General features: G+C 43.6%; 1 protein-coding gene across 1 annotated transcript in view; it reads right to left on the reverse strand.

Moving 5' to 3' along the window:
• Positions 1-5,500, reverse strand: part of NCAPH (non-SMC condensin I complex subunit H) — a 29,185-nt gene extending 23,685 nt beyond the window's left edge. The window contains exons 1-5 of the mRNA XM_007470186.1: positions 5,262-5,500; positions 5,024-5,114; positions 4,231-4,323; positions 3,765-3,903; positions 3,163-3,287 (exon numbers count right to left, since the gene is read on the reverse strand). Coding sequence (XP_007470248.1) covers positions 3,163-3,287; positions 3,765-3,903; positions 4,231-4,323; positions 5,024-5,114; positions 5,262-5,500 — 687 coding nt within the window. The remainder of the gene's footprint in view (positions 1-3,162; positions 3,288-3,764; positions 3,904-4,230; positions 4,324-5,023; positions 5,115-5,261) is intronic.
• Positions 5,501-11,995: the final 6,495 nt, after the last annotated feature.

Here is an 11,995-nt window from a genome sequence, read left to right on the forward strand (position 1 = left end):
ACAGAGACTTCCCTGGTGGCGCAGTGGTTAAGAATCTGCCTGCCAATGCAGGGGACACGGGTTCAAGCCCTGGTCTGGGAATATCCCACATGCCACAGAGCAACTAAGTCCATGCGCCACAACTACTGAAGCCCGCATGCCTAGAGCCCATGCTCCGCAACAAGAGAAGCCACTGCAATGAGAGGCCCGTGCACTGCAGTGAAGGGTAGCCCCCACTCACTGCAACTAGAGAAAGCCTGTGTGCAGCAAGAAAGACCCAATGCAGCCAAAAATAAAATAAATAAATTAAAAAAAAAAAGACCACAAATAACAAATGCTGATAAGGATGTGGAGAAAAGGAAACCCTGGTATATAGTTGGTGAGAATGTAAATTAGTGCAGCCACTATGGAGGGTTTCCAAAACACTAAAAACAAAACTACCATTTGATCCAGCAATTCCACTCCTGGGTATATACCTGAAGAAAACGAAAACACTGATTTGAAAAGATACATGCATCCCAATGTTCATAGAGGCATTATTTACAAGAGCCAAGATATGGAAGCAACTTAAGTATCTGTCAACAGATGAATGGATAAAGAAGATGCTGTGTATATGTGTGTGTGTGTACACGTACACACACACACACACACACACACAATGGAATACTACTTAGCCATAAAAAAAAAAAAAGATGTTTCGCTGTTTGCAACAGCATGGCTGGACCTTGACATGGCTGGAGGTTGTTATGCTTAGTGAAATAAGCCAGACAGAGAAAGACAAACACTGTATGTTATCACTTATATGTGAAATCTAAAAAATAAAACAAAGGAATGTATATAACAAAATAGAAACAGACTCAAGATATAGAGAACAAACTAGTGTTTACCAGTGGGGAGAGGGAAAGGGAAGGGGCAAGACAGGGGTAGGGGATTAAGAGGTACAAATTACTATGTATAAAATAAATAAGCTACAAGAATATATTGTACAGCACAGGGAATAGAGCCAATATTTTATAACTTTAAATCTATAAAAATTTTGAATCACTGTGTTGTACACCTGAAACTAATATAACATTGTAAATAAATTACACCTCAAAAATAATTTTTAAAAATTAAAAAAGAATATATTGTGCAAATATTCCCATGTCAATAAATACTACATCATTCTTTAAAAAAACAAACAAAAACAAAAAAACACAGAAACTCAGGATCTTACTTTCCCTTGCCATTCCATTACTCTGCCCCAATTTATAGCAAAACTCTTCTAAAAAACTGCCTCCCTTCCCATTTATTTCCCCCTGCCCAATTCATTTTGAAAAATTTCAAACCTACAAGAATGTTGAAATAGTAATATGAATCTCTGTGTAACTTTTACCTAGATTTCTGAACAGGTAACATTTTTCATATTTGCTTTCTCCCTGTACCCTTTCTCCCTGTACATTTTTCATATTTGCTTTCCCCCTGTACTCCCATATTTGTAAAGCAAATATGAAAAATGTTACCTGTTGGGAACAGGTAACATGTAACAGGTAACAGGTAACATGGCTCTATTCCCTGTGCTGTACAATATATTCTTGTAGCTTATTTATTTTATACATAGTAACTTCCAACCTTCTTGGAAGTAGATATTGCAAGACTTTGCCTCTCTGGCAGTTATTAAGCTATTGCCATTCAGCTCCAAACCTACCTTCTATACTTTGCTCTGTGATGCTGGGTTGGAGACCACACTTCAGCTGTGCCAGCAGCTCCCTCTTGGGCTCCACCAAAAGCGGGCACTAGAGGGAGATGGCAGGGCTGGAGGAAGGAGAAGGGACAGACTTCTTTCTGCAGGATTCCTGCTCCTGGGAGTGTCACCCAGCAGTGATTCACCACCCCAGGAGCAGCAGGTCCTACCTGGGCAGTAGCTGAATTTAACTTATACTTTTTCCTTATACTCACAGAACCAACCTCGCTGGGTGCCAATAAGAGACACCAGCACCAGTGGGCATTCCTTCCTTAGACGTCTGGGTCCTGGGCCCCCAAGCCCCTCCTCCAAACTCAGGGACACCAGCATCAGCCAAGCAGCACCCTTCCTTGGAGGTCTGAGCTGCAGCTCCCCAGGGCCCCTTCGCCAAGCTCACCATGGCCTCAGGCTGCCATATTTGACATGGTTGACCACTCCATCCTCCCTAAAACACTCGTTTCAATACCACACTCTCCTGGTCTTCCCCCATCTACTGGACGTTGCTTATTCATCTCTCTGAACTGTTAAGACAGGGGTATCCGGGCCCGGTCCTTTTTCCACATACACTTATTCCCTTGGTGATCAATTCCAGTCTCGTGACCTTAATTACTAAGGTAAGAGAAAGAAAGAGAAAGGTAAGAGAAAGAAATAATCTACCCCATCGTTGGTGGGATGCAGGTAAGAGAAAGAAATAATCTAGTCCAGCGTTGGTGGGAGAGTAAGTTGGTACAACCTTTTTGTGAGGGCAATGGAAATTTCATGTCTCAGAATTTTCTTACAAATATACTCCCAGAAGAATGCAAACAGGTACAAGAATGTTCACTGAAATTGTTTTTAATAGCAAATTTTTTTTTTTAATTGTAGCAACATCTGTTTGCTTTAAATTAACTGCTAATTTATTAAGAGGCCTCTGGTACCATTCCTTTAAGCAGATTCCTCAGGATTTGCTAAATCATGTAAGGTTGTTTAGAGCATGGACTCTGGAGCCAGACCACTTAGTTTCAAATCCCAGTTTACTTACTAATTACGTCATCTTGGACAAGTATTACTCCACAGCCCTGAACCTCAATTACCTCTTCATAAAAAGTAGCAAGGATGTTGTAAGGACAGAATGGGTTAACACAGGTCACGGGCCTTGGGCAGCACGGTGTGCCTAGTAGACACACAATAAATGTTAGCTGTCATCACCACTGCTGCATGTACTACAGGAGAAAATTAATATTTAATCAATTGGTTTTCTCGGTAATTTGCCATCTCGTTCTACTCAATCATTCTGAAATACTGAGGGAAAAGCAGGGACCTACCCCTGTCAGTCTTCGCTGTAAAGCTAAAGGATGACAATGCAGAGACACCAGTTGAATATTTTACTCCCTGGAGGCCTGAACAAGCACATAGCAGCAAGTTTCTGCCACTGAGCCTCTGAATTAGTCAGAGACTACACTGGGCACACAGTTTCTCACCTCACACTTTCGATCTGCTTCGGAGACGTTGAGGTTGTTTATATTCGGCTCGATGGTTTTGTACAAGTGCTTCTTCCTTGGCTTTGGAGCCTTCTTGGCTGTTCCTGTTTCGGTTGCACTTCCATCTACAAGGAGTAAGACCGTGCACTGCAGGGGCTGCTTTGGAGCACGTAACTGAACTTATCAATTCAAGTTCTTCAAAACTCTAGAGAGTGATCGTAATTAAAACACATGCCATCCCCTCAAAGCAGCAGGCACGTCTAATCCGCAGCTTAGGGAGAAACCGAACTACTAGATTAAGTATTTGGTTTCTGATACAAGTCAATTTCCAAAGACTCCCCAGATCAGAAGCTCCCTCGTTGGTGATGTTTACTCAATCTTGTCTAAATAAAATCTAAAAGCTTTTATAAGGTCCCTCTCTTTTCCAAAGAAAAACAAATCTAGTGTTTGAGTATCTTCTCAAATATAATTCTGAAAACATCCATGTCTTCAACGGAATGAGAGAAGTGATTTCTTGTGACTTCATTTCAGTATGTTACTCAAATAACTACCTGCTACACCCTTTAAAAAAGCCCCTTACATCCAGATCCCAACCCAGGTACCTGCACCATGGCCCTCTTCTTCTTCCGGAGATGGTGCATCCTTGCCCAGCCCACCAAGGACTCTGTATACATCAGCATGGACGGCATCTACGCGCACAGCATAGATCTTGGTGCTGGCATCCAGAGTGCCGGCAGCCACCTAGTCAAACAAGCAGAGCTGTACTCATGGTGATCATAAAAAAGGAGCAGCTGAATGGCAAAACAAAGCAATCTGCATAAAATATGTACTTGTCCTTAAGAAAAATATGAAAAAGATTCCCCTAACACAGGGAATAAAAAAAAAACATAACAGAAAGATATTTTCTCTACATTTCATCAGTTAAGGAAAGAAAGTAAAGTAGCTAATAAAATGTTTTAAACAAGGAAGGCTCTCATGTATTTGTAGAATTCAATTATTGTGCTATGCTAAGGATTAGCAATCACTAGCATTAATTCAGATGTAAGAGAAGGTGAACATCCTTCTTACTTTAAAGTTGGTCGGTTCGGCATCTTTCTGTTTAAGGATCTCTGACATAAAATCAATCAAGTGCAAGCCAAAAGCATTCTTGGTGGTGATTTTCTGAAAACAGAAAGTTTTAGAAAGGCTTGTTATTTATAGCCTATGCTCACATAAATAATGCCACCCTGTCATGGGAAGCTAAACTTTTAAACAGGAATATCCCACATCTCAACACAGATATCCATTCCCACAAACATCTGGTGATACAGCTAAATCCATGTGTGTACTTCCTCATTCTCAAGGTCTGGAGTGACAGCACACAATTCCTGAGTGTTCCTGTGTGCAGGTCCTATTCTAAGCACTGACACAGAGGGGCTCGGTGACCCTCAGAACAACTCTCAGGCAGGGACTATTCTCATTCCCATTTTACAGAGGAAGACCACCCTGCAGCACAGTGGCTGAGTGACTTGCCAAGGCCACACAGCTTTGTAAGTGACAGGTTTCCAACTCAGGCTAGATCTAGGGCTCACAATTAGCCCACAACCCTACTATCTATCTACTATCTAGCTCCAGAACTACACTATTAACCCCTAGTGTGCTGCCTCGTGACACACTGCAGGGGGCAGGCAACTTGTCAGAGGGACACCGAAGGTCTATAAGAAACAGTAAAACCACATTGAAAACACCAGCACTGAGAAGAGTCACTAGAGAATAAAAGTGCACAATCACTGATCATGCATTCTCTACAGAATCAAGAAGACTAGATTTCCTCTCTGATCAAGCTGCAAAATCTTCACTGATTAAACCAGCAGATACTCACATTTTCAGCAGACAGTTTGATACAGGTGGAGTAATGCTCAGTAATCTGTGTGTTTGTAAACTTAGGAATCGTAGCTGAAACATCAACATTCCTAAAGGAAAGGAAAAAGAAAAAAAAACCTCTGGCAAGGATCAACGACACTGGATCTTTTCAAAATCCAGACCCAGAATCCACAAGGTATAGTGGTAATGCAAACCCACGTAACCCACCACAGCAAGGCAGCCCAACACCCACTCACCTACTGGAGGGGGAGGCCAGCAAATGAGGCGAGTCTGTGCTGAACTGCAGGTCAAAGACCCTGGAGCGCCTCCGCTGCAGCCGCTCCTTCTCGTCGTCATTCTGAGGAAAGTCTTCAAGGACTGGGGTGCCAGGAGTATTGAGAGGGGCCTTCCTGGGTAGAGCCATGGAGAACACCTGCTCTGAGGGTGAGGAGGTGCTGTGGTGGCATTCACGGGTCCCTGAAGGAGAGTTCTTCATTGTGGCTGACAGCAGTGGAACAAAACACTTGCTCAGGAAACCTGAAGCAGGACGTTTCCTACATCTAAACAGGGGCTGGGACCTGTCCCAGGGTGGAAGTTCACAGCACATTTCCCACCAAGATCTTTTCCAACTCTAATATTCTATGGCTAGAACCTCTGTAGTTCAGGTTTCTTGTGGGGGGGTGATGGGTTTCTGATGCTTCCTGCCAATCTGGACAAATATCCACTCTGCAGCTACTGTAAACCCAAAGCACTATATGGGATATAACACTGGTAAGAAAAAGTCGCTGCCTCTGATAAGCTCACAAACCAGCAGAACAACAGATATATATAACCATGATGACAGGCAAGAGAGAAAAGATAAGATGCTGACATAAGGGTGAGGGATGGGCTATCACGTCAGACAGACTAGGTTCTAATCCCAGCAGGCAGACAGAATAAGCAACACAAATATGTAAACTAAATAGAATATTCCAAAGAACTGCCCACAGATTACTTGCTAACTGCAATGGGAAAAATGTCTTTTACAATGAAAGATCTAGCAGTCACCACGTTAACCAAACAATCAGATGTAGCCTCTCTAAAAATGAGACAACTTGAAACTTACTCATCTCCTTACGGGACAAAATATGAAATTCAGAGCATCATCCGTAAAATACTTTTGCCAAATATGCTTAACCTAAATTTAACCAAGACTTTAAATCTAACTTCCAGTTTATAAGAAATATAAGGTCTAGAGAACAAGTTAAATGATATCAGAAGAAAACATTTAGACAAATCCAGAATATGGGACAGTTAGCTCTTATAAAAGTCAATGTCATAAAAAAGAAAAAAAGAAAAAAAAAGTAGGGGATTCTTCTTGAGCAAAAGAAACCAAAGAGTCATACAAACCAAAAACAACCTCTGAACTTTCAGCCAATCCTTGGTCAAACAAAAAAAAAATTAACTATAAACAACATTTTGGGGATAAACAGAGAAATCTGGAATATAGTCTGGATATCAGGGAATGTTAGGGAATTGATTTTTATTTTCTCAGGTGTGATAATGACATAATGGTGTGTAGAAGAATATCTTTACTTTTGGAAGATGCACAGGAAACAACTGAGGGGTGATATGACATGGTGTGTGCAACTTTCAAATGAATCAGTCAAAACAGTGTGTGTGTGTGTGTGTGTGTGTGTGTGTGTGTGTGATAGAGAAGAAAAATATGGCAAAATGTTAACAATTGGGTTTAAGTTGTGAGTGCGAGGCTATGTACTGTCTAAGTCTTTCAACGTCCCTGTATGTTTGAACACTTTCATAATAAGAAGTTAGAAAATGGATGGCATGTTAGATGGAGATAAAAGCCATGGGGAAAAGTAAAGCATGGAAGGGGAATAAAGAGGACTGGGGAATGGAGGTGGGAGGTCATTTTTAATATAGTGGTCAAGGAAACATTTCAGCAAGAAGGTAACAGAATCAAGACCGTGCAGATATTTGCAGGAAGCTACATGGAAGCAGGGGAAACAGCAAGTACAGAGGCAGGAACATGCCGGGCACGTTTGAGGGGCCAGGGTGGCGGAAGCAGTGAGAGGGAAACACGGAAGTGAGAGAGGTCACAGGGTGTCAGACTTGCAGGGCCTGGTAGGGCAGGAGCACCAATCAGTCAGAATAAGGGAGGGACGGCCGGTAGGGGTGTATGACCCTTACTTATGGGCCACTGTAAAGACCTGGGCTTTCATGAGCAGTGAGAAGGGAAGTGATTGGAAGGTGGTGAGAAGAGGAATAAAGTGATCTAACTTATGCTTCACGAAGATCCCTATGGCTATTCTGTTGAAAACTGAAAGGACAAGCAGGAAGACCAATTAGAAGGCAACTACCAACAACCAGGATAAGAGATGCTGGTGACTCACACCAGATAGGGGGCAGTGGAGGTGGTAGGCAGTGGTCGGACACCGGATATAGTCTCAAGGTAGAGCCAACGTGATTTCCTGATGGATTAAATGTGGGGCATGAGAAAAAACAGAAGAATGAAGGATAACTACAACACTACCCTGAACAACTGATGAAATGGAGTTGCCAGGACCTGAGAGAGGAAGACTACAGGAGAAGCATATTTGTGGGGAAAGGAGGCAAGGTCAGGGCTCAGTTTGGGGCCTGCTGGATTTGAGAGACTTACTAGTCATCCAACTGGGGTAGAGAGCCAAATATTTAAGTCTAGAGTTGAGGGGAAAGTTCTGGGCTGGATATAGAAACGTGGATGTTGTAAGCATAGAGAGGGTATTCAAAGCCGTAAGACTAGATGAGAAGACCAAAAAATGAGGACAAATAGAAAAAAGCAGAAGGCTGAGTCCTAGAATACTTCAAAAGTTTAAAGATAAGGAAACGAGGAATCAGGGAGGAGATGAGGAATGTGTAACTAGTGAACGAGAGTGTGGCATTCCACAAGTAGGTGAAGAAAATATTTCAGGGGGGGCTGCCCTGGTGGCGCAGCGGTTGGGAGTCCGCCTGCCGATGCAGGGCACACGGGTTCGTGCCCCGGTCCGGGAGGGTCCCACATGCCGCGGAGCGGCTGGGCCCGTGAGCCATGGCCGCTGAGCCTGCGCGTCCGGAGCCTGTGCTCCACAACGGGAGGGGCCACAACAGTGAGAGGCCCGCCCTTCCTTGAGCCTCAGGCACTGCCTCCTCCTCTTTGCCACTCCCTAGCTCATTTCCTGTCTTTCCTTCTTTCTCCTGCCCCTGAATAAATGTATGCTCTAAATTCTATTCTTCTTTGGCACTCATATCACCTCGACTAAAAAAAAAAAAAAAAAAAAAAACTTCCAACAAAAGTCCAGGACTAGATGGTTTCACAGGCAAACTCTATCAAACATTTAGAGAAGAGTTAGCGCCTCTCCTTCTCAAACCATTCCAAAAAACTGCAGAGGAAGGAACACTCCCAAGCTCATTCTGAGAGGCCACCATCACCCTGATACCAAACCAGAACCCAGCCATAAAAAAGAATGAAATAATGGCATTTGCAGTGACATGGATGGACCTAGAGATTGTCATACTGAGTGAAGTAAGTCATACAGAGAAAGACAAATATCATATGATATCGCTTATATGTGGAATCTAAAAATATGGTACAAATGAACCTACTTACAGAACAGAAATAGTCACAGATGTAGAAAACAAATTTATGGTTACCAAGGGGGAAATGTGGGGGGGAGGGATAAACTGGGCGATTGGGAATGACATATACACACTACTATGTATAAAATAGATAACTAATAAGAACCTACTGTGTAGCACAGGGAACTCTACTCAACACTCTGTAATGACCTATATAGGAAGAGAATCTAAAAAAGAGTGGATATATGTATATGTATAACTGATTCACTTTGCTGTACAGCAGAAACTAACACAACATTGTAAATCAACTATACTACAATAAAATTTAATTTGTTAAAAAATCATATCCACAAAGTCCCTTTTACCATGTAAAACAACATACTCACAGGTTCCAGATATCTTTGAGAGGGCTGTTATTCACAGAGATCATGCAGAAGAAAGGGTAAAAGTTGCTGAACAATGTACTCAAGCAGGTAAAGGGGCTGCCTTGCTGAGAGCATAGAGTCCATCCACAGCAAAAGGAAGGAAGACTGAGAACACAGGCAAAGATGCAGGTAGGGGAGAAGGTGCACTGGTGGACTTGCGGATATCTTTTGACTGCTTTTATTTTCTTAGTAAAATAGGAAGCCGCTAGGGACTTCCCTGGTGGTCCAGTGGGTAAGACTCCACGCTCCCAATTCAGGGGGCCGGAGTTTGATACCTGGACAGGGAACTAGATCCCTCATGCCTGCCACGACTAAGAAGTCCACATGCCGCAACTAAGACCCGGAGCAGCCAAAACAAATAAATAAATATTCTTTTAAAAATTAAAGAAGCCGCTAAAAACCAAAAACTCAGCAGGTAAGGGCGAGGGCTGGGGAGGAGGTGCTGAGATTTCAGGAGAGAAAGGAAGATATGAAATCATCATCTAAAAGGAGAGTGGATGAACCAGGGAATACAGCATGAATGCTGGGCAGCTTTAGGGTCCCCTTGAGACCACTGGGTGCAAGCAGAGCAGGCAGAGTAGGGATTAACCAGAGTTGTGATTTTGTCAAGCAAGTGTAAGGAGGCAAGAGGAGGGCAAGGGGTTTTGGGCATATGAAAGGGAGTGATTACACCAAATGACCACTGAATGTAAGCTAAGTAAGGAGGGGAACAAGGGCAGAGAGGTGAGAGACAGTGAAAAGTAGACGAATACAGGTCTGCTGGGTCAAAGGATTGTTGGAGTCGGGGAACAAGAGGGAGTAAGCTGGAAAGACAGGAGTGATTGAGAGGTGGGATGCACTGATATGACAGAGTGGCGCAGCGACAAGGTCTAGGGTGTGACCACGGTGGTGAGTGGCTATGGCCTATGAGAGTAGGCCAAGAAACAAGATCCTTGGAAGGCAGAGATGAAGGAACTGAGAGACCTGGGGGGAGAGTTTCCAGATTTAAGAATCAGAAGGCTTGGCTTCAAACTCCAGCTCCTTCACTTACTAACTGGAGAAATTTTAAGTAAATGCTCTAAGGGTTTGCTACTTCATCCTCCAAAGGAGAATAAGAATGTATATCTCAGCTGGTTCAGAATTGGTGATATGAAAAAAATATGCATAATATAACACACATTTTATAGGAACACATTAAAAATAGTGACATACAACAAACACTACAAGGTTGCCCATGTAAGGGGAAGGGAAAGAATGAAGAGTGGGGATAAAAGAGAATTAAAAATACAAGAACAACTTCACAAGTTTCCCTGATAGCTTCCCACAAGCTAAAGAGTATGATTAACATAACTCTCAGCTGAGGTCAAAACAAACAAAAAAGAAGAAAGTAAAAATAGGAAGGAGGCAAGAGACATTTTTAGAGACTGAATCAAGAGGACTTGTGACTACTTGAATGTGGGCACTGCAACCAATGTAAGGAAGGGAGTTGGACCTTGGGACAAGAGAAAAACAGAAACAAAGCACTAAAGGAGGAATTTCTCTAAGAGGGGAACTCAAAATGGGAATTAGAGGCATGCCTTATTTCTCAGAATTGTCTTTCCCTGATTTCTCTCCTTCCCTTTACATTCCCTCCCCATTTCTCTCCTTCCCTTTCCATTATACATTCATTCATTCAGCAGATGGTTACTGAACTCAGAAACACTTTCGGTATCCATTTCCTCAACTCCTACTCATTTTTCAACCCCTCTGGTCTGGCTCCCACACCCACCACCACAGCTTCATGTTGCCAAAGCCACTCGTCACTTTTTGGGCTTCATCCCTCTTGAGAGTCAACAGCACTTGAAACAGCTGACAACACTCTGCCTCTTCAAACACTCTTGGCTTCTACAACACCACTCTTTTCTGAGTTTTTCTAGCTCTTCCTTCTCTAACCAGCCTCTAAATGTTGGTCCCAAGTATTTTCTCTATAGGGTCTTCCTAGTGTTCTCACCTGTTCCCATGGTTTTACCATCTACATGATGATGATGACCAAATTTACTTCTCAGTCCACAGGCCACTTCCCTGAGCAGCCCATATCACTGCCCTGAGTGTCAAGCTCTTATCCACGTGATTATTGACGCTTTCACCTGACTCAGGTAAATCACTTACCACGTCCAAAATGTACCTAAGTTTCCAAACCTCTTACCAAGACCTACAAAGGCCCTGACTACCTGCCCGACCTCACTCACTGTTCAGTTACAAAATCCTGGTCCTCGCCCATGTCAGCCTCTTTCTCTTTTGCCCTTTTTTGTACTTGCTCCTTCTGCCTGAACACGTTCCCCAGAATCTGCTTAAAGATCTTCCCTGACTCCCTAATCTAAAGGGACCCTCCCCCGACTGTTTTTCTCAATCTGAGTACTCAGCCTCATCAGTAATTATTTCGTTTCCTGTCTGTCTCCCGAACTAAAACACATGCTCTAAGAGGGTGGGATCTTATCTGTTTTGTTCTTTGCTATATCTATGCATCTAACAAAGGTTCTGGCCCGGGGCTTCCCTGGTGGCGCAGTGGTGCAGAGTCCGCCTGCCGATGCAGGGGACGCGGCTTCGTGCCCCGGTCCGGGAGGATCCCACATGCCGCGGAGCGGCTGGGCCCGTGAGCCGTGGCCGCTGAGCCTGCGCGTCCGGAGCCTGTGCTCCGCAATGGGAGAGGCCACAACAGTGAGAGGCCCGCTACCGCAAAAAATGTTCTGGCCCGAAGGGGATACTCAATACTAGTTGAATGAATGTAAAAATAAATGCATGCGTATTATGCATACAGCAGTAACCACAATACTTCCATGGCCCTGAACTAACGTGCATTCCAGGAGAACCTCCTTTTAAAGGAAGAGACACGGTGCAAAGTGTAGGAGCCCAGAGGGTAAGGCGTCCTACAACCGGTTCACAGCGGCAAGAGTGGCGCGGGCCGAAGCCGCGTCCTGATTGGCCGAACGCACCCGCCCGCCCACCCTGCACTGGCC

Source organism: Lipotes vexillifer, unplaced genomic scaffold (assembly GCF_000442215.2).
Source record: "Lipotes vexillifer unplaced genomic scaffold, Lipotes_vexillifer_v1.1 scaffold1139, whole genome shotgun sequence".
Lineage (NCBI taxonomy): Eukaryota > Metazoa > Chordata > Mammalia > Artiodactyla > Lipotidae > Lipotes > Lipotes vexillifer.